The 22,039-nt window shown below is 51.3% G+C and overlaps 1 protein-coding gene across 3 annotated transcripts in view; it reads right to left on the bottom strand.

Moving 5' to 3' along the window:
• Positions 1-7,758: 7,758 nt before the first annotated feature.
• EEPD1 (endonuclease/exonuclease/phosphatase family domain containing 1) overlaps positions 7,759-22,039 on the bottom strand; it is a 109,336-nt gene continuing 95,055 nt past the window's right edge. For 2 of the 3 annotated variants that reach the window (XM_080818361.1, XM_080818362.1), the window contains exons 4-8: positions 20,839-20,949; positions 17,276-17,410; positions 14,778-14,916; positions 10,206-10,400; positions 7,759-8,642 (exon numbers count right to left, since the gene is read on the bottom strand). In XM_080818361.1, coding sequence (XP_080674487.1) covers positions 8,443-8,642; positions 10,206-10,400; positions 14,778-14,916; positions 17,276-17,410; positions 20,839-20,949 — 780 coding nt within the window. In that variant the 3' untranslated portion in view covers positions 7,759-8,442. Of the gene's footprint in view, positions 8,643-10,205; positions 10,401-13,950; positions 14,040-14,777; positions 14,917-17,275; positions 17,411-20,838; positions 20,950-22,039 lie in introns of all 3 variants that reach the window. The other variant, XR_013967645.1, reaches the window with a different exon arrangement.

Below are 22,039 nucleotides of genomic sequence, written 5' to 3'. Positions count from 1 at the left end.
GATCACAAGTAGGCAGAGAAGCAGGCAGAGAGAGAGGAGGAAGCAGGCTCCCTGCTGAGCAGAGAGCCTGACGCGGGGCTGGATCCCAAGACCCTGGGATCATGACCTGAGCCGAAGGCAGAGGCTTTAACCCACTGAGCCACCCAGGCGCCCCCCCGACACTGGAATATTAATTAGCTGCAAGAAAGAAGAAAATCCTACCATTTGCAACAACATGGATGGGCTTGAAGGCATTATGCTAAGTGAAATAAGACGATTACTGTATGATTATCACTTATATGTGGGATCTAAAAAAGCTAAACTCATGGAAACAGAGTAGAATAATGGTTACCAGGGGATGTTGCTGGGGAGATGTTAGTCAAAGGATACAAACTTCCAGTTGATTCTGAAAGATCTAATGTACAGCACAGTGACTACAGTTATCAATATTGTATTATATACCTGAAAGGTGCCAAGAGAGTAGACCTTAAATGTTCTCACCACAGAAAAGAAAAGGTAATTATGTGAGGTTGTAGAGGTGTTAACTAGAGGTTAACTAGAGGTGTTAACTAATTCTACTGTAGTAATCATTTCATAGTATATAAACATATTAAGTTGTCACATTAAGGGCTCCTGTGTGGCTCAGTTAAGCATCTGCCTTAGGCTCAGGTCATGATCCCAGGATCCTGGGATTGAGCCCCGCATTGGGCTCCCTGCTTGGCGGGAAGCCTGCTTCTCCCTCTCTCCCTCTCCCGCTCCCTCTGTGTGTGTTCCCTCTCTCACAGAGTCTCTCCCTGTTAAATAATAAATAAACAAACAAATAAATAAATAAAATCTTTAAAAGAAAGTCATCGCATTATACTCCATAATGTTCTCTGTGAATCATAGCTCAATGAAGCTCAGAAAAACAAGAAAACCAACTTCACTATTTGTGTGTGTGCTGGGTCCCAGACATCTTTTATGCATTTACAATCAAATATCAAAACTACTCTGTTTCCTTTTTAGTACAGGTTACTACACATATTTTTCTGTATTTTGATTTTTTCATTTAATATATATCAGATTATTCTAAGATATGAACTCTCTAAATAAAGTTATGGGGGTTTGTTGTTTTAAAAAACAAGTGGAATTTCAGTGGATGATAATTTCAAGAGATTGTGGAATGCTGGAGATTATTTTTTTCCAATATGGGAATTAGATAAACCTGAAAAAGTCCCAAACACCATTTATGTCAAAATTCTCAAGAGCAGCATAAATACATGATTACCTCAGGTGTAAATATCTCAAATTTAGATAAATCAGATTCTTTTGCCCTTTAAAAATAACCTCTATCATATTTACTGTACTCCCCTGGTTAATTACTGTGTTTCTCCCAGGAAACTAAGTATCTTGGATCTCACAGGTAAATGGGCCTTCCTGGATCTAGGAAGACCTAACTCTAGAGTGAGTTATTTGAGCTCGAGGGGATTTGAGTGCGACTCCACAACTACCCACTAGAGGGACCACGAGCTCTTTTTCTCCCCCCTTCTCTTCTGGCTCTTCCCTTTCCCTATTTTGTTTCAGGCTGGAGGCCATCTAGATTAGACTAATCTTGCTGGTTAATCCTTAGAGCTAAACCCAGAACTACACTTTGACTTTAAGCCATCATAATTCTTCTAGGAAAGATATGTATATCCCTTTCAAGAGCTCAAGAGAAGGACTTACTGAAGTCTGCAGTCCTATTCCAAAATCAGGTGTCCTCTTGTGTTCAATTTTAATCTCATTAACGAGTTTGCCATAAAAATTCCTTGAGTTAGGCTAAAAACCAGTATATATACTCTGTGTATAAACATAGGAAGTGTATTATATGCTAAAGTATATTAAATACTATTTACAGTCTTGAGAGATATCTTCAATAGCATTTCAATGTGTGTTTGAAACAAGCAAATCTATCTGTGAGATGAGAGCAACTTGAAATTTAGATGCTCTTTTATCCTACCACAGCCTCCAAATACAAATACCTAAGACACTACTCAGTACAACCAGTGTTTTGCTTTTAGAGAAATAAGAGGAGAGATTGAGGAAAGACACCAGATCCTCTGGCCGAAGAGATTTCTTAGCTCGACAGCTAACCATGGCTCACAGACTGAGGTCCCCACTGTTTCTGGATCACAGGCAAGGCTAGGGAATTCACAACTTCTGACCTCAAGTCCCACAGTGCTTTGATGTACCACACCTCTAGGGCGACTCTAGGTCTTCTGTCCTACACCCCAGGTACCAGGTAACAATGCAACTTCAAACCCTATAAGCTTCTGGACTGTCTTCAGATGAAATACTGGAAAGCACACAGAGGCCTTCTCCTTCATGACCCCATACCCCCAAGTAACACACCTATAAACTGGGATTCCCAAGCACCGAGGTGTTTAGGGGTTAGATAAGTGACTAGATTTGTCAGGGAAAGCCTAGGCTTTGAGAACATGAACACACTGTATGTTATGTTGAGGATGGGAACTGGGGCCCTTGCCTCCAGGGTCCGTCTGGAAGCTGCCTGCGAAGGCTCTAGGGTCTGATCCTCCCATATATTCACTGAGCCTAGTTGGCCTCAGCACTGAAACTACTCAGTCTGACTGTGGCCTGCATGCAGGCCCATGAGACCCCCAGTGTGGTAAACATGAGAAGATCAAACTTCTAAAAAGTTCTGCAGTAGGGGCGCCTGGGTGGCTCAGTGGGTTAAAGCCTCTGCCTTCGGCTCAGGTATGATCCCAGGGTCCTGGGATCGAGCCCCGCATCGGGCTCTCTGCTCAGCATGGAGCCTGCTTCCTCCTCTCTCTCTGCCTGCCTCTCTGCCTACTTGTGATCTGTCAAATAAATAAATAAAATCTTTAAAAAAAAAAAAAGCTCTCCAGTAATTTAAAATTGAATAAATAAGTGATGAAGAATGATGTTCAGAAAAATTCCAGAGGAAAGTTCGACAAATTCCCAGAGCTCCAGCTGTTAACCAAATAGTGAGGATTTACTCAACATTGGTCTTTGAAACCTGGTCTTGTGTTTGGTAATTAAAGTCATGAAAAGACCCTGGCGACATCAGCAAGCCCAGGGCCCAGACACTTAATCCAACAGTTACAGTAACAATGCTTCTGCTGCCTGTCCACTCTGAGCCTTCGCTTGCATAGCTCCCGCTGATCTACAGAGACTTGGTCCTAGTCACAGTTACTGTCCCCACTGAAGGAATCTCTTACCTAGTCATTAAAAGCCACACTGAAACCCTAATCGACTACCCTAATCAACATTTCTTCTTGATGTCCTATCTTTAGTGTTATGTATAGGAGGCTCAGGCACATTTCTAGGCACTTAAATTACCCCCCCCCCCCAACACTGGTGTTTCTCAAAGGGTGAGACTCAGGGCACCTCCATTGATTCTGCTGGGCCACAGGCCAGACCTATCAGCGCTCCATTCTCCGACTCCCTGGGTTAGGGCTAGGGAAACTGCTTGCCAGTAAGCTCCTGGGTGATCCTTCCATGCACCAGAGTGGGAGGCCCACTGCCCCAGAAAGTGATTCTCCTTGTTCCACAACACAGTTAGAGCACTTTAGAACAAAAAGTAAAGGGAAGGCCTGGGAAATGCAGTTCAGTGTGGCCGCTAGCTCCCAGCAAATCTGGGATATAGCTGGCCTCATCCTGGCATTTCCTCACTCACTGCCCTTGGGTTTTAGAGTTAGTGGTGGGGGGGTGGGGTGGATGTTTCTAGCCAGGAAAATTCATAGGATTCCTTAAAGCAGTGAACAGAGACAGTATCCTGTTGGGCTTTCTTTCCAGAGAAAACCGTCTCTGGGATCTCTGTTTAAAACCACCCACCTCAGCCTCTCAGAGCCCAGAAGGAAGAAACTGCCACAGGAAACACAGTGGGCCTGGGCCCAGGGGCCAGACACCTTCCTCCAGCTGCAAAGTCGGGCTCTGTCCAAGGCCGTGGCTTCTATGCGATCACACAATGCCGGCCAATTTTGCTCACTCATCACAGTAAAACCTGAGTCCTTGCTGCTCGCATCCCCCCCACATACACTTAAATGACCCACCATAAATGGAGGTCAGCAGGGCGCCTAGTCATGTCCCTCTCCCAACACTGCCCATTGACTGGAGCCCAGCCCACTCAGCAGACACTAACTGTTAAACATCCCACAACCACAAGCACCAAGGAAAACCTGCCTCATGTGGTTTGACCCCAGACTCGGGAAGGCACAAGCAGACCCGGAAGGTCTTCGGAGGCTTTGTCTCTCTCCCTCTTGTCCCTCCTTCCCTGGCCACTGGGAACGACTGCCAGGCAAGGACATGGTGCTCTGGAGACAAAGCCCTTTTTCCTGATGCTCTCTTTCACAGACCTTTGAACTTCACTGCTCTGATGGACCTGAACTGTCCATGTTACCAAACCCAACCGGGCCTCAGGCACCCATCAGAGAAAAAGGGAGGAGCTGGAGACACCCTAGAAGGCAAGGTCAGAGGTCCCAGCATGCCCCAGACCACCCCGCAGCCTTCAAAGCTTGTCCTACACCTGCACCCTTGGCCTGCAGTGGTGAGGGGACCTGGCCACCCGGGGCTCTCCCACCTGCTTTCCTCAGTCTGTGTGCTGCTGGGGTAAGACCAATGCCTAGGTCACCCTTGGCTACTCAGCCTCCCAGGTGGTTTCCAGAAAGCTGGAAGACCCGGCAAAATCTCCCTGGCCTGTCCCTTTGGCGTTAGTCCCACCTGCCTTTGTCAAGGCCACTTATTTTCCACAGCCTTCTGTGTCTGCTTGACATGTCCCAGACCAACTGCCCTCCTTATTCCAGGGAAACCAGAGCCCCTCCTGTCTTCCCTTCTCAGTCCCTCAGCTCCTTCATCTGCAGGAGGAGCACAGACAGTAGAACCAACCTCACTGAACTCTTCTGAGGAATAAAGCAGTTACAAGTGTCAAGCGCTTGGGACAGTAAGGAGCCAATAAGTGTGGGCAGGGATAATTTACAAGCAAGAGCCAGTTTAAGATTACTGAGTGCTGCTGAAGCCATGAATTCCTTTCCTTTGCAAGCAGACCCCATGGCACTCTCACGCCACAAGCACTCACCTCCCAATCCCACAGACGGCGGAGACTCCTGCCAGGCGGGGTTCTCACTCACTCCGGTGGGACGGTATCTGCATGGGAGGATCCGGGGAGAACTCAACCCTTAGATCTGAAGAAACACAAAGAAGTAAAGGACATCCCTCTGGCTTTGGAAGAATGCAGCCCACTCTTGAGGGCCATGCCCATTTTGCTTCCTTTGACATCTTCCAAGCAGTAGTGAGGGAGTCCTAGCCTGGAGCCAATTATTTGTAGCACAGCAGGGCTTCTGTCTGTCCCCACCCCCTGCCACTAAGTCTGGTGACAGTAAGGGATGGGGCAGAAGAATGGAGAGATGGTCCCCGGGGCCCTGCTGACTGGCTCCTGCACAGAGAGAGGAGGGGAGCTCTCTGATCACAGCACCTCTGTGGGACAATGGTCATGGGAGGAAGGTTCCACTGGGGCAGGAGGGGAAGGGCTGTGGTTGCCTGTGGTGCTCCAGGACAGAGGGACCCAGGGAGGATGGCAGAGCTTCCACTTGGCCCCTGGGACTTTGCGGGTCCCTAGCATGTAATTCCTTCACATCTCCCGCCCAAACCCTCTTGCCAGAAACCCTGTTGTGCATCAGGGCTTTTCCAACAAAGTGGGTTTGCAGTAGGACCCTTCTCAAACAATCCTGGAAAGCAGGGGAAGGAAGAAAAGAATGGGGAGGGAAGGAAAGGAAGAATGGGATAGAAATGTCTAATCTGAGGACGGAGCTGGGGATGGGGTGGGAGGACAGTCTGGAGAAGGTGAGGATTCAGAAAGGGTCCAAGGGGTGGGGAGCAGATAAAGTCCATCCAATGGACTATGGTTCAGCAATAACAAGAAAAGAGCTATCAGGCCATGAAGAGACACAGAGGAATTGTAAATGCAGGTTGCTAAGACAAGCCAACCGGAAAAAGCTACAGACTGACTGCAACTATATGGCCTTCTAGAAAAGGCAAAACCAGGGAGACAGTAGAAGGACCAGCGGTTGCCGGGGCAGGGCAGGGCAGCGGGGGTAGGGGGAGGTGGGGGTGGTGATGAACAGGCAGAGCACAGAGGGTTTTTAGATCAGAGAAAAGTGGATATATGTCTTTATACGTTTGTTGAAACCCATGAAATGTACAAAGAGTGAACCTTAAACTATGGACTTCAGTTAATAATAATGTAGCAGTCCTGGTTCCTCAGTGGTAGCAAGTACACCACACTAATGCTAACAACAGGGAAACTACCGCACTGCGAGTGTGGGAACTCTGTGCTCTCTGCTCTGGTTTCCTACCAACCTAAAACCACTCCTAAAAATAACATCTATTAATTAAAGATGGCAAAAACAAGAAAAAAAGCAAAGCAAAATAAAACCATCCCGCCTAAAGCAAAAACCAAGAAGGCTGCGGCTAGAACAGCAGCTCCCTCTGCAGACAGGCCTGCCCCCCACCCCCGACAGTGCCCCCTCCCCGCAGACAGGCCTTCCAAGCAACTGCTTAAGTGTTAGGAGCCAAAGCCAGGACCTACTCTGCATCTGAGATGTGGTTGCTGCCTTCCACTCCACGCCCCCTCCCTCCCTGCCTCAAACGGAGTGACCTTCAGTAAGGTCATTTAATTGGATTTTTTTCCTTTACTCTCACGTAAGACTTGTCTTTCCGTAGTTTTGGTGCAAAAGCCAATCTGGCCAAAAGGATTTGGGGCAGCTGGCTGGTGAATGCTGGTGAAGTCTGCTCTTTAGATGAGGCACCAAAAAATGGCCTGCTTTGCTGGGAAGCACCCTTTCCTCCCTGCCATGACCTTTCCTTCTAACTTGAGTGCTTTTGGTCCAGGCTCATTCATGTCTCCAGAGGCACAGTCTGAGCCCAAGAGAGGCACTACTCACCCCGCCTCCCCCACTGGAGTTGGTCCCTCCAAGAGGCCCGGCCGAAGCCCAGGCACCCCCAGAGTACCTGGAGGACATCCTTCCTGGGCCCACGATCAGTGACGCTCCTTGCAGCCGGCTGGTCCAAAAGATGGTCATTGGTGGAAACAGGCATCTGTCACCGCATCTGGCCCCAGCCCCAGCCACTGGGTTCACACTGTGTGGTGACAACAGTTTCTGGGTACTGTTCCACACCGGGTTTTCAGCGTGGAGGGAGGAATAAACCCTCGGCTTCTGTGGCGACCTGGAACAACTCATCATCTAGGCTCAGGACTCACACATTCGCTATCAGGGTTGCTGCCTTCGCGGCATTGGTGCTGGCAAGCACAGACTGGACATGTGGACATGGGCTCTTGGCCTGGGTTTGAACCCTATCTACTTACCGGTTATGTGACCTGCAGGAGGTTAAGTGCTCTAAGCCTCGGTTTCTTTGGAAATGGGTGTTATAATCTGGTCTCACAAGAGAGCTAAGGGAGAACCATGCCAGCAAAGGAAGGGATACCTTGTGGCTGTTAACATGGGCTCGTCTCCCTGCCCCCTCCCCCAATCCCCACAAAAATGAAGCCTCCCTCAATACACCCAGGCTTAGCTTCCTGTGGATCTAGAATCAACAGAGAATCCTCAGAATCACCGTAGGGTGGCTCTGGGCTAGGAACCAGACTGAAAATTGAAGTGGGTGGGGAGGGAGGGAGGAAACAGGATCATTCTGGAATTCTTGCCCCAGCGCAGGGAACCGACACTGAATGGCCAGACACACAAATGGCGCTCAGGGGTCAGAAGACAGAGAACAGGCTGGGAGGGAGAAGGTCATAGGAAGATTTTATAGTAAACTCAGGGGGTCGACAGCGGTGTGGGGGGCATCTCTGCAAAGTAGGGGGTGTAAACGAGCAGGTGCCTGGACCACAGCCTCAAAGAGGTGCCGGAACTGGGCACAAAACACCCGAAGGCAGAGGGCCCACCCCCGGGACGCTCACTGCAACCAGGCACATTCATCTCTGTTTATTTTTTCAAAACAAAACTAAAAATCACCACTCAAAATATCTGAGAAGAGTGCTCAGCTCAGTCACAGTTAAAAGCTTTACGCAATCTGCAGCCAGAGCGTCATGGACCGGTGGTCAGAGACGAGCGCTTCTGGCACGGCTCAGACCTGGCCTAGCAGCCTGAGACCACCCTCTCCGGCCCCATCAGCCCTGTCACGGTTCTGTGCATACCGCCACCGGCGGCGGCCGGCCGGCCTGCGTCTGCAGGAGTGGACGGCATCCCCAGATTACAAGACACCTCGGTCCCCCACTGTGCTTCTGATGGGACCTCCCCCACAAGAGGTCCAAGGACGTCCACAGAGAAGGCAGGCAGGTCGAGGCCCAGGGGCTAGTGTTGTCAGGCCCAAGACCATGACGCAGTTCTGGCTCCGCGTCTTCACCTGGAAGGGTGGATTCCCCCGCCTGGGGCCCTCCAGACTCAGAGGTGGAGAGACCTATGGGTGCCGTCATCGCTCGTGCTTGACGTTGGCTTCGCTCCGCTCCAAGGTGACCCCGTTGCCGTTCCGAGGGCCTTCCCTCTTGTTCCAATCCTTTTCAGCATAAAACTCAGCGAGCACGGGGCAGTGCTCAGAAGCCACACCGCCCCAGGACCAGTTATCGGGAATCCAAGGATTCGTGAGGCCTTCTCTCACTACTGCCCAGTGACCTGCAGGGGGAGGGAAGAGAGATGCCGAGATCACGCCTGGGGCTGGCTGGGGCCACGGACCGGCAGGTGGAGACCTCTGCTGCAGCTGGGAGCCAGGATGCCCTGTCAATACCCCTCAGACACCCAGCTTGCCAGTGCAAACAACAGGTTTCAGCCAATCTGCTCTTCTGCACAAGCGAGGGCTTACTGTGTAGACACCGAAGTCCCCCGGAGGCTGGGCCTCCCACTTACTGCCATACCCATCGGCCTATGGTTGACCTCCTCCTCACCATACACCTCTTCTAATCTGTGCAACAAGAATAAATATCTGACGCAGGGTCAAATGTCTCTCAAAGACGTGATATCTCATTGCAGTTTTGATTTGCCTTTCCCTGACGATGAGTGATGTTTGAGTGTCTTCTCACATACACAATGACATTTTTTTCCAAAGAAGTCCTACAAATTGCCTATTCAGTTCTTTCGCTCCTCCCCGCACCTGAGTTTCTAGAACTTCGCAGCAAGGAGACCGATGAAATCATTTCTAACTTCCTTCTGGCCCTGTGTTCTCTTTTGATGAGAGCATGCCCTCCTGGCACGCTGGGCAGCCTGAGGCAGCCTGGGGCCAGCCTCTGGCGAGCAGCACCTTTCCGCAAACCGTGTCTCACCGAGTTGGATGATCGCCACTCCCCCCGAGACCCATTCCTTTACCTGCAGACACGCCCCCAACACAGTCCAATGGAAAACCGGCACCCAGAGAGAGGTGCCAGAAGCTGGTGACGCAGCCTGGACTGGAAATTCTGCTGAGGAGTTCAGAGCTGGCTGCCCACGAGGTGCTCCCAGGCCAACTCCAGAATGGGTGCTTTCACAGATGTTAAACATCTCACTGAAGCAGAATATGGATAACATGCTGGGACTTAGCAAAGCAGCCAGGCAGGATGGAGAACCACGGTTCCTGCTGTTCATCAAGAGACACTGCCTGTCACTGCCCTGTCTCTGACTAATATTTCCTGGCCCACAGTCTGCTCGGCAGGCTACTGGTTTGGGGGTTCCTGGGGCTGCTTTGCTGCGCTGAGATTACCCACCGCACCCCAGTCCTCGTGGGGTCCAGGTGAAGTGTGTCTCACATCCTACCACGATGCTCTGAGACGTGTCCGCTCGTCCTCAGCAGCGGCTCGTTGGGGCACGGACAGCGTGTCAGGAAACCACAGGCCACAACCCAGCGCCTGAATGTGAGGAGGCTTGAGGAATGCTTGCTAAATGACCAAGTGTCCTTAAAATTAGAGTAAGCTATGGGCCCTTCTCAGAACTGGTACTCTGCTGGCCTATAACCAGGTTTGCCCCTGCTGAAGATCAGTGAATGCCTTTTCACCATTTTTCATAGCCCCCTTCACTCCTCAGAGTGGCTATTTGAATGATGGTTACAGAGGAGCCTAAACCATATATAATCCTGTAAATCGCCCACAGAGGAGGTAGGAGAACTCCTGACCAGAGTCATCAAACCAAAGGATCTGGAACGATCAGTTTGGACAAGTCTCTCTTACAACATTTCTGAGCAGGAGAAAGATCGAGGGACTTCTGCTTTACCTGTGAAGACCTTCTTTAAGCTTTTACTGATCCAGATGTTGTCTAGAGACTTCGAGCCTTGGGGATTCTTGGTGCTGATGTTGGTGAAGGTGTGCGCAGGGACCAGGTGGTAGAATTTTTCTTTCCTCAAGATATCACAGTCACTGCTCTCAGGACCCTGGCCAAAGTCCCCTAAAACAATCATGTCTTTTTCTCCTGCAGGTGGAAAGAAGGAGAAGCAGGCATTTAAGAGGTGCTGGTAGGTCAACCCAAAACTGATCACAGCCCACAATGTGGGATCTCAATTCTCTGATTGGACTCCCCAGGGTCAGGAGTGCATCTATCTGGTTCTCATTCTTCCAATTTTTCTAAATACCTTGTGCAACCAACAAACCAAAAAAACAAAAACAAACAAACAAACAAAAAACCCCCCAAAACTCCAACATGCCCACAAGGCTTTAAGAGCAGATTAGTAACACATCTGGAAAAGGGGAGCTGGGGGATGCGGAGATCACCCCCGTTCCAGCTCATGTGTTCCAAATCTCATGGCAGAAAAAGCCTGAGGGTCTTGACTGGATATTTCATAAGAGCTTGACAAACGTTCATTGAGTGCAGTGGGGAAAACTGTGCAAAGATACAAGATGGTGGCCAACTACATGTCAAGGAGAGAGACCTCAGGAGAAACCACCCCTGCGCACACCTTGTTCTCAGACTTCCAGCCTCCGGGACTGCGAGGAAATAAGTTTCTATCGTCTAAGCCACCCAGACTGCTGTATTTTGTTATGGCGGCCCTCACCGACTAATACAGGGCCAGAGTGGAAATGTTTTCTCTTTAGAGTATTTTCAGCATTTCTACCATTGTTTGATGTACATTAGAGTAAGTGGAATCATCACAAAGTACTTCCCAGATGGAGCAGACATTCCGAGAAGACACTGGACCCCAGCTAGGCTCTTGGATTCCCATTATCTTTGCCTAACCATCACTTCCTGTCTCCAGGTTCCCTCAGGGAAGCCGCATTATTGTGGGGAGCAGGGTTCCTGTCCTAACTAGCAAGGGAGGCTTTGAGGAAAGCAGCTCATGAATGAGAGCCAAAGGTATCTGAGACACTCAGCAAATTTTTTTCTTGAACGTGAATATGTTGCAGCAATAATGGCTAGAGGCAAAGAAATCTGAAGTGAAATGACACAAGCCGCCAGCAGAGGGCACTCGGGCACTGCAGTGCTCACTCCCACCGCTGGAGGCCAAGGGGAAGGAAGACTCTCCCACAGCCCCACTGTGTGACGGTACCTCCACGCCACATCTCAACAGCCTTGGTGCCTACAGCAGGGCAAGCTCTCGCTGTCTTGAGAAATCAGTGCCAACCTCAACAGGAAAGCAGACCTGAGAACTCCTACCCGACTGGTCTAATGCCCATCCAAGAGCCCTCACCTGGTGTGGGCCCCTCTCCAGAGGTAAGGAGCTAAGTCTCTGAGAGGCTGAATGGCTCGCTCCAATGCATCAGACCAGCCCTCAAGTCCCAGGCTCTTCACAAAGCGCTAGAACAGTAGAGCCGCAGGGACATGGGTGATTGCTCGTCACAAAATCCCCCATGCCTGGAACAGGGTCTGCTGCCTGGCAGACAGTCGATAAACATGTATGCAATGAACTCATGAATGAGGCGTGAGGAAAACCCCAGAATGCAGATGGACTCTTTGAAAGGAAAGAACGATGTTGTATTTATTAAATGACAAGAAAAACTGAAGGTTACAAGAACGGAGGCAGAACATTACATACAATGGGAAGTTTTCACTGGGATGCACACCTGAAGAAGTCTGGGCCAAAAAAGGCAATTCTGAAACCAGGCGAGATGCTGGTGTCAAAGGTCAAAAAACCCAGCTCTGTGTAACTTCATGAATGAAAATAATAGCTCCTTTTCTGAATGGGCACATCCGGGTCTCCCAGGACTTATCTGCTTTCCGTTAAATTGGTGGCACTGAGGACATCAACATGGTCCTTGCCTCTGAGGAGGCCTGAACCCTCCTAGAACACCATCCGCCTGGGGTCCCTAGGGGTGGGCTCCTTGGTTCTCAGGAGTGAGGGGAGAATGCTTGGGGCTGATTTCCTCAGATAGTGCCCAGATTTGCAGAATGCCAGGGGCAACAGCAGGAGCTGGTCCCCACTGAGGGATGGTCCAACCCAGATGCCAGGCATTACCGCACACTGTGTTTCACTCTATGGAGTTCACAGAGTGAGCCCCAGGGGGTCTGAAAGAAGAACACTCCGACAGAGGCCTAGCACACATGCTCATGTCAACCCAGACACGCATTCCAGACAAAGGCAGAAAGGCCCAGAGTTTGCTAATCAAAATCGCTTCTGTTTGCTCTGATGCAAGGCTGTGGAATAAAAAGCTTCGTCTTTGTTTTAGCTCCGCCACCTCTGCTAATAATGGATTTGCCCCTGCACCTGGGGCAGGCTGCAGGGCTTCCAGAACCCTTGGGTCTGCTGTGTCACCCCCCGTTCACTGGATATCAGTTAGAAACACAAGGGCGCAGGGAACAGTAGTCACCGTCCATACCTGGACTAGCCAAGGTGAGACAGGCTGTAGGTCAACAGTCCCCTTGGCAACTTGGTACAATGACCTGCTCACTCTCTAGGTGCCGGAAAGAAGCAGTGAGACGTTACCAGAGAAGTTATGAACCAGAATTTCCCCTTCCTGCTTCTACATACAGGCAAAGAAGGGCTTGAGGTGGAGAATGATAGAAACGTCCAGATTTTAAAGGCCATCAGGTCATCCTTTGAATAGGTTAGAAACCAGCTGTGCATGAACAATTTCCCACAGGGATGCTTCTTCGATGAGGTATCTTGGCTTAAACTTTTTTTTTTTTTTAGCCCCCCAAACTCCTAAGTTAAGTAGAATGTTGGCCACAGCACATCCTGGTTCAAATGTAAGTTGTTTATCAATGTTCAGAGCAGCCAAAAGACTGAAACTACCCAGGGATCCATCAGCCAGCGAGTGGATAAACAAAATTCAGTAGAGACAGACAACAGAATAAATAGTATCCGGCCTGAAAAAGGAAGGAAACTCTGACACGGACTACACCATGGATGAACCATAAAGACCTAACGTAAGCAAAGCCAGCCAGAGAAGGACAAACACCGCTCAATTCCAACTAAGCGGAGGTACCTGGTGTAGCCGAATTCAGAGCCAGGAAGGAGAAGGGCGGTCGCCAGGGACTGAGGATGGGGGCAGCGGGGAGTTCATGCTGAATGGGCAGAGTTTCAGTTTGGAAAGAAGAAAATGTTCTGCAGACGGATGGAGGGCGTGGTTGTAAGACCATGTAAATGATTTTAACGCCACGGAACTGTACACTTAAAAATGGTGAAGACGGTCAATGTCATGTCGGATATACTTTACTACAACCAAGACACCTTTTTAAGATGCAAATTTATAATGTGACCTAATTATTTTTTTAAAGATTTTATTTATTTATTTCACAGACAGAGATCACAAGTAGGCAGAGAGGCAGGCAGAGAGAGAGGGGGAAGCAGGCTCCCTGCTGAGCAGAGAGCCTGATGCGGGGCTCGATCCCAAGGCCCTGGGATCATGACCTGAGCTGAAGGCAGAGGCTTTAACTCACTGAGCCACCCAGGCGCCCTGACCTAATTATTTTTATAGCTCATGAATCACCACGTGAGGGGCCGATCTAGCATGCAATAGGCTTAGAAAACTAGAGAATATCGGCAAGCATGGAAAAGAATTCCAGAACTCCAGCCAGAAACCCTCACCTAGAGAAGGGCAGGGCTCTGAAGAACCCCACCAAGCTGACACCAGCCCAGTCTTCGCAGCAGCGTCAACGTTTCCTTCCCGGTAAACCCTGCGCACAAGAACTTTCTGTAAGGCTGGGCCAGAGCCGGGACCCAGAGAACTGACTCTCTCCTGAAGTTCTGCTCTTCTCAGTGTTCTGGCATTTTCTGAGTCAGTTCCTGCTCGCTGAGCTCCTACTATGTGCCTGATTCATCCACAGACAGTCACCATGCCCACCGGGCACCCCTGGGAGGTGAGCACCGGCCATCCCCTGACCAGACAGGCTTCAAGAGATATGGGAGGCTCGTCCAGGTCCTACACTATGAAGGAGCAAAGATGAACAACCAGATTTCCTGAGAGCACCAGGGCTCCTTCAGGGTCACCTGTATCCCACCAAGAAGAAAAACTCTACTTGTGCTCATCAGGACTTCCCCGGTCCCCTGTCACCCATGGTCTCTCTCTCACAAGATGAGCACGTGAGAATCTGCAGGTAGCACCCCACAGGGGCAGCTGAACCAGGAGGACTGGTCACAAGGGAAGGTATCCTCCCTTCTTCCCCCCACAATCTTTCCATCAAAGGGAGGCTAGAAGGGTCCCAAAGCTGATACCACAGGACATGTGTGGTAGGCCCCCTGAGACAGATGTCACCATGCCCAGGGATGGTGGTCTTCTGTGCCCTCAAGATACACCACAGCCAACAGCCGGGTCAGCCTAAGGGATGGGAGCGATGCTTGGAAGAGGCCACTCCGTGCCTGCCCTTCAGAAGTGGGAGCTGTGGGCCCAGTCACAGAGAAAGAGCATTTCCTACCTTTCAGGGTTTCCTGCAAGGTCTGCACAAAGCTGGCCAAGCGGTGGCTGTCGCTGTGATTCCTGCTTGGATTCTCACTCCCCGGCAGGATCAAGGCTGCCAGGTGAAGGTTCACAAGGGTCAAGTCGTTACTTCCCACCTGGGGCGAGAGGAGACAAAGCAGCAGGCACAGGCTTAGACGTCCCTGTTTCCCGTATTCGTGACTCCCCGCTTACCGATAGCTTCTTGCACCATGCCGACAACGGCGAACGCGGACCAGGCTGGCTTACACCCCAAGGGTTAAGGTGGCTCAGGGTTGGATTTTTTTCTGAGGCACCTAGAGGACCAAAACCTATCTTGTTCTGTCAGTCCATCCACCCCCCTCCCGCCCCCACATCACATCCCCTACTCCAACTGTGCGTCCAGAAAACCAGGCACATCTGGAAATGTCAGGTTTGGGTTTTTGTTTTTTTCCTTCCAAGCAACGACAGAGAAGGCGGCAGCAGCAGTTCTAGAAACTGGTTGTTAACCAAGACTGGGTTCTTACCCTCTAGGGCAGGCTGAGATCCCTCTGCCAGGACCCTCTTCTGGGACCCACTTCCTTCCCCAGCCCACCCACCCCTCTGCCTCCTTTTCCCTCCAGAGACTGCTCTGCCCTGACGCTCGCTTTCACCGGATTTCAGATATGTCAAACAGGGAACGTGGCTGAACCTCAGCAGCACAGGCTATGCCCAGTCTGCACCCCCAGGGTGCGTGCCGTGGCGGGCAGGTGCACCCCCAGGGTGCGTGTCACGGCGAGCAGGTACAGGAACGTGCAGTCAAAGCTGGTCTCCTGAGTATGGCAGTATTGCTCAGCTGCTCAGGGTTTGGCAACCCCACCCTTCTGTTTGTCGTGGCAACAAACATTAAACACTGCTGGGGAGGAAGGGGGTGTAGGGGGAGTCCCCAGGAAGTGGAGGCTGCAGTTTCATCTTACACATGTGACCCTGGTTTGCCCACCACCCCCAGCCTGGACTGCTCTCAGCAGCGGTGGCTCTGACCACAGAGGAACCACCGTGAGGCCACAGGCTGGGAAATCCAGCCTGGCGGGGGGCTGAAGGCCTGTCTACGCACTTTGAAGGATCTGGGCCAGCAAATGAGGACACGGTAGCATTTTCTCGTTGGCCACTAGAAGCAGCCAGCCTGTGAGCGACACTGGTTGGTCTGGCTGTGGCCTCGTCAGGTCAGAGGAAGCATCACCACTTTATGTAAACGAGAAACCCAGTGTGGTGTGAGGGGGATCCAACGATGGTAAGTGGCTGATTTTACACCTCAGTCTCCTTAGCACAACCTGCAGATGCCCCAGGTGTGTGTGCGTGCACAGAACCCCAACAGCCTTGCAGCCAAGGGCAGGAGCTAGGGCTAGACCCCCACAAGAGCCAACGCAGTGCCCCAAACATGGACTGCCCCAGCCAGGGGCTGCCAGAGACCACACTGTGGCTGGAGGGAATGCTCAGGCTCCAGAGCCCCTGTGGAGCACACAGAAGTGGGGGGTTCCTCAAACACCCAGCAGTGGCTTGCTAGGCTCTGTGCCGGGGGCCCACTCACACCCTGCCCTGTGATTTCACCGGGAAGTGCCCGGGGGCTCAGGTCAGCTGAGTGCCGACTGGGTGACCTGCTGGCCGCTGGCCTCTTCTTCCTCCTTGTGCCCAGCGTCTGAGCATTTGCTGTTCAGGTATACTCCCCAGGGACGGGGGGGTGGTGTCAGAGAGAGCCCTCAAATCAGTCTGCCTGCTGCTCCCCCTGTCCTCCCTTACCCCACAGTCCAGAAGCTCCTTTAGAATCCCCTCTGAACCCAATGACCCCTTGAAGGTGAGCCCCTTTCCCATAGTCAGGAGAAGGTCCCCAGACAACTGCTGCTGTCCTCTAATCCAGTGATTTCCAAATGTCAGAGGGATGAAGAGGCCCTAAAGGTGTCTTTGAAAAATGGGCCATCCCGGGCCCTATCCCAGAAATTCCGTGTGTTTGGGGTGGGGTCCAGGAACCCCTGAATTTTTTAAGGATTTTATTTATTTGACAGAGGGATGGAGAGAGAGCACAAGTAGGCAGAACAGCAGACAGAGGGAGAGGGAGAGGGAAAGGCAGGCTCTCTACTGAGCAGGGAGCCTGACGTGGGGCTCAGTCCCAGGACCCTGGGATCATGACCTGGGCCAAAGGCAGCTGCTTAACTGACTGAGCCCCCCAGGTGCCCCAGGAATCCCTGATTTTAAGAAAATCTCCCCACGTGATTCTGATGTGTGTTAGGTTTGGGAGCCAGCTGCCTGCTCTCCTTTCAGCCCAGACGCCAGAGTTGTCAGAGTCCCCCAGAATCCTCTTCATTCCTGCCCTGGACAGTTTCATCAGCCAAGGGAACCCCAAGAGTACGTGCTGACCTGACCCTGGGACAGAGTAGATGAGGCTGCTCTGGATCACAGTTTAGAACAGGACCTCCCCCCCAACCCCATTTTAGAAGTAGACCTTCACAGCAACACAAATGGTACCTTGAACCGTGCAAGGTACGGGCTGGGCCCCAGCAGCTTCCCGTGCCCATTACCAGGCGAATTTTCCTGCGAGCTGGCGTCTCTCAGCTCCACACCGGCTGTGGCATCCCACAGGAATCCAGAGAACCCAGCCCCCTGCAGGAGAAGAGAAGGCATCACTTAGTTTGGAGACCAGTCTCCTTCGTGGAAGGGCTCAGCCCCAACCTGGGGGAAGAGGCAGGAGAAGCAGGGAGGAGGCCGGGGGACTCTGCACTGGGTCCTGAGATCATATGCACAGGGACTGTTTCTGAAACACAAGCATACGCCAAAAGCCACAGCATGTGTCCTCCCTGCCTGCTGCCCCAGATTTCCCATGCTGCCAATTTGTTTTAGGTGTAGCCGGGGCGGGGGGCAGGGGGGTAGCGGGGGGGGGGGCTCTTATCTTTTGGGGAGTGAAGGGAGGGGAAGCCCCGACTAAGCAGAGAGTCATCTTCCTAATCGTCACAACCCGTGAGATGGACACTCGTACCCCTCTCCACCAGGCAGGGACTCAGCTGCTCAGAGAGGTTAAGTAACTTCCCTAAAATCCCACAGCTGGTAAACAGCAATGTGGAGAATGAAGCAGAAGACTCCAAAGGGCGGGCTTTGCTTACTGATGAGCTGCAGCTTCCCATCACCAGGACCTGGCACCTCGTGGATCCTCCATAAACACCTGCTGGGTGGATGGAGGTCAGCGCTCGCAGTCCCCACAATTCAGAAATGGTCAAGGGCATTCTGTGAGTGGACGGGGCCCGCACAAGGGCCTGCAGCCCCGGGATGGAGGCCTGTGAGGGTCAGTGAGGGGGTGGCAGGAGTGTCCTGGGGCCTGGTGCTAACCGCCGCCCTCTCTGATGGGCCATTGTCAGTCTGTCTGCTTCTTGCTGCTGTCCCTTCTGGAAAGAGGGAAAAGCTTCCTCTCCCCCACTCCACCCCAGCAGCCGGAGGAGATCGGAGATGGGCAGTAGGATCTGTGGCATCGCTGGAGGGGCCAGCAACACTTACTGCTGAAGGAGAGGCAGCGACCCGGCACAGCATAAGTAGCATAAGTGGCCTCTGCTGAGTCCCCGGCACCGCATGGTCCCAGTGCCATGCTTTGCTGGGCTCTGCACCTCCACTAGCCCAACTCAAGGTGAGGAGGGAAAGAATCAACAGGCAACCGTGTTCTGCAAACTGTGCATGTTGAGATTTAGAACCGCAGGCCTGCCTGCCCCCTGGAGAGAGCCCTAGTTTAAGAACTGGATGACCCGGATCTCAGGGCCACCTGTGTCACTCTGCTGTGGGGGCACGGAGTCCTCTGTTTTTCTAAACGTGTCTCCTTGGGTATATAGTGACAAAAACGGGATTTGCCCCTTCTGCTGTGGAGGGTCGTCTTCCCATCTACCGATCCCCAAACAAGTTAGGACGCAGGTGCTCAGCCCTGCTGCAGACCCTCCCATGGCTCCCGGTGCGCCCTAACCCCTGTCCGAGGAACCCGCCAGCCAGGCACCTGCCTGTCCAGTCCACCTTTCACACCTGCTCACCTGTGTGCTCACCTGTGTGAGCACCGGGCGTTTCTGGGAGCCTCTCCCGATCCCCTGGACCCAGGCAGCCCCTGGCTTGGGAAGAACTGGCCCACCCCCTTCCGGGGCAGCCGGAGATCCTGTTAGAACCAGAGTGACAGCTGGGTGCCGGCCTGACCCCACCATGTGGCCACCGGAGGACTTCAGGGCAAATCGTTAGGTCTCACAGAGCTCCGTTTTCTCATCTACAGAGACGCCCCTCTGGCTGTAGGGCAAGGACTGAAGACCAGAACAGAGGCGCCTGATGCCATTTGGGGCATTCGGGAAACGGTGTTTGCTGCGGCCACTTGCCCACGGTTGTCCAGAGTAGAGGTGGAACGTGTGCAACTCGCAGATACCATTTGCTCAACAGCATTTAAAACCATTCTCGATTATCTGTCCATATTTAAAAGTCTGGAAATTTCACATTAAAATCTAGATATTTGCATCGCTCCTCGAGACAGGTGCATGGACTTCTAGTTGGCACAGCCCAGCCAGCCTGCCGCCTCCTGCGGGCCCCACCAGGCCTGGCCTGTGTTCAGTTCATGGGGCATTTCAATAAATCCTACAGCCACCCAGTGACTGGCTGAAGGAAGGGAAAACTGCTCTCATTTTAGAGATGAAGGCATTGAGGCTGAGAAGTTGCAGTGGCTTGAACGTGGGTCTCCCTCCGATTGCACACCACCCTCCAACAGCCTTGCCACCCCGACCTGGAGTAGGGTTTCCCACCTTGTGCCTCCCGCCGGCTGTGAGCTCCCGAGGGAGGGGCCCCATCAGCTCAGCATGGGTTCTCCCCCTGGACTTGCAAGGACTATGAACAGGCAGGGCTGGGTCCCTGGGTCTGTGTTTCTCACGGATGCGTATCTGGCATGTGGCACAGTGCCTGGCACGTGGGAACATTTTTAATGATTTCTCAGTGGATAAACAGAGGGACTAGGAGAGCCTTGTGACCCTACGTACGTATAACGGGCTATTTTTTTCTTAAAAAAAGACAAGGTGGAATTATTATTTCTATAAGGACTGAGAAGGGACAGCCATGGGCTACAGAGGTAAAGACTAGCTACATCCCAGTTTGGCTTAGTTTCCAGCCTATGGAGAAACAGACACCGGCTGCCAGCTATAGTAACCATTTATACTCCAAAACATAAAAACCAGAGAGATCAGATTTACATCACATTTTTAAGTAGTAGCTTTAAAAAGAGAACTTATTGTCCATAAATGAGAGCTTAATGTCCATAAAATACTTTTAATCCAGTGTGTATGTATAATTTAAAAGCCCCATGTCTCAGTATCACTCACATAGATGCTGTTCCTGTGTGTTTATAAACATGTGAGGTATACTAGAGAGAAAAAAAAATACAACATGCGCATTTATAGAAAAACTATGTACTGACAGTTTGAGTCATGATGAACTATTGGAAGTCTATTTTAAGATCAAAACCCCACTAATAGACATTCCAAGTGAGTGAAAACTGGCCGTGAATCCATCTGTAAGAGTGACAGGTACCCCCTCCACAATTTACCCACAGCCACAGGGGACATGCTCAAAATGAGAATCTGCTCAAAATGTCCACAGAACATTTCCATGAGCACAGTTTCTACCATTGAAAGCAAACGCTTCGTGTATGAATTAAGCAAATCTGAAGTTTTCACTCAATGAACAATGGGCTCTCCACAAACTTGGCAGAGGATGGAACTGTGGAGACGGGATTAAGAGGACAAAGGACAGAAATACCCCATTTGCAGCCTTGGCTCCAGACAGGATTTCTCCTCTCCTCCCAACACCCTAAACTCCCATTTCCGTCTGGGCAGCGGTCCATTCCTGATCTAAACATGAAACGGGAACCAGGGCATTTTGAAATGAACGGCAAAGAGCGAAGAAATATGCAGAAACACAGAACTGCATCAAGGATGCTGGCAAAGGAAATTTGCAAATGCCTGTGATTAGGGAAAAAGGAGGTTTCAGTAAGATGCAGACAAAATCCAGGTTTTGCAGAGGGAGGGTACCTTCTGGAGCTGAGTGGAGGGCATCTCAGCAACAATGGCCTTCCAGCATCCCCGGGGCCCCTTCCACTTGCGGATGTTGGGCAGGATAGGCTGGTTTAACTCCGTACAGAACTGCAAAGACAGAGCAACAAGTCGGTGTGTGTTCCTGCCCAAAGCACCTACAGCTGGTGGCAGCCAGAGGGGCCAGGAAGTGCCTGACCCGGACTCATCGGCCTTATTCAGAGACTTTCGGACTTTGTGTTCTTGGGGTTTGTGAAGACCCAGAGGACCCAAAAGCCTCACAAATTAAAAAAGCGAACTATAAAATGCACAATTATCACCCGGCGGGCTCTTAGTTCATAGAAATCAATTCTTTCGGTAGCACTGTCGTACAAATTGCACAAAACAAGCAGTCAGAATCCTTTTTATCCTTGTAAAACCAGTGGCTTCAAGGTCCTGGGGTGGGGGGAGGGGAGGTGAGAGGGGGTCCAGATTGGTATCAAATGGGGAGGGAGGAAGGAAGAGGAATTCACAGTGTATTTTCTCCCCAGAGAAGCTTAGAGGTGGAAAAATAGACCACCAGCTTCACCCCGAACTACCGTACTGTTCACTTTGACTCTCTTCGGAGAAGGAAGCCTACTACCCTGGCTACTGCACCCCATGTGTGTTCACAGGGTCTGCTTCTTTTTGCTTATGCGTGTTCCACCAAAATGGCGGACCCGTGAAGCCACTGGGTCACCAAGGCCAAAGAAAACTGCCCAGGCCAAGTCAATGGGGAGTTAAGAAACAATGAGGAGTTAAACTATTTCAAAATATGTGCATCAGTTCCTCCAACTCACACCTCAAATGCAACCCAGATTCGGGAGGATTGTTCTTTTGAGGGGTCCCCACCATGTGTCAATTTTTGAGGTGCTCCAACATCTGGCTCTGCCCCTTCCTGGTGACACCGTCTGTCTGTCCCGTTGCTTCTTGCACCTCGGAGCAATGTCAGCCCCCTCTTTCTCTGCCCAGCCCTCACCACTCTCTCCTCTAGGAGCCGCCCTTAACTAGTCTGACTTAGCTCCTCAGCTTTAGCTTAAACCTACGTCCCCCATATCTGGGCCGGCAGCTCGGATTTCTCTCCCGAGGTTTGAACAGTAGTTTAACAACCCTTTTCACATTTCTACCTGAAGGTCTCCATGAACCACAAACCCAGCAGGTCACAAAGAGACAAGCCATCCCC

The sequence above is a fragment of the Martes martes genome, assembly GCF_963455335.1.
Source record: "Martes martes genome assembly, chromosome: 11".
In the NCBI taxonomy this organism is placed as follows: domain Eukaryota; kingdom Metazoa; phylum Chordata; class Mammalia; order Carnivora; family Mustelidae; genus Martes; species Martes martes.
Note: the sequence above shows the minus strand (reverse complement) of the source record. Positions and strands in the feature narration are given on the sequence as shown.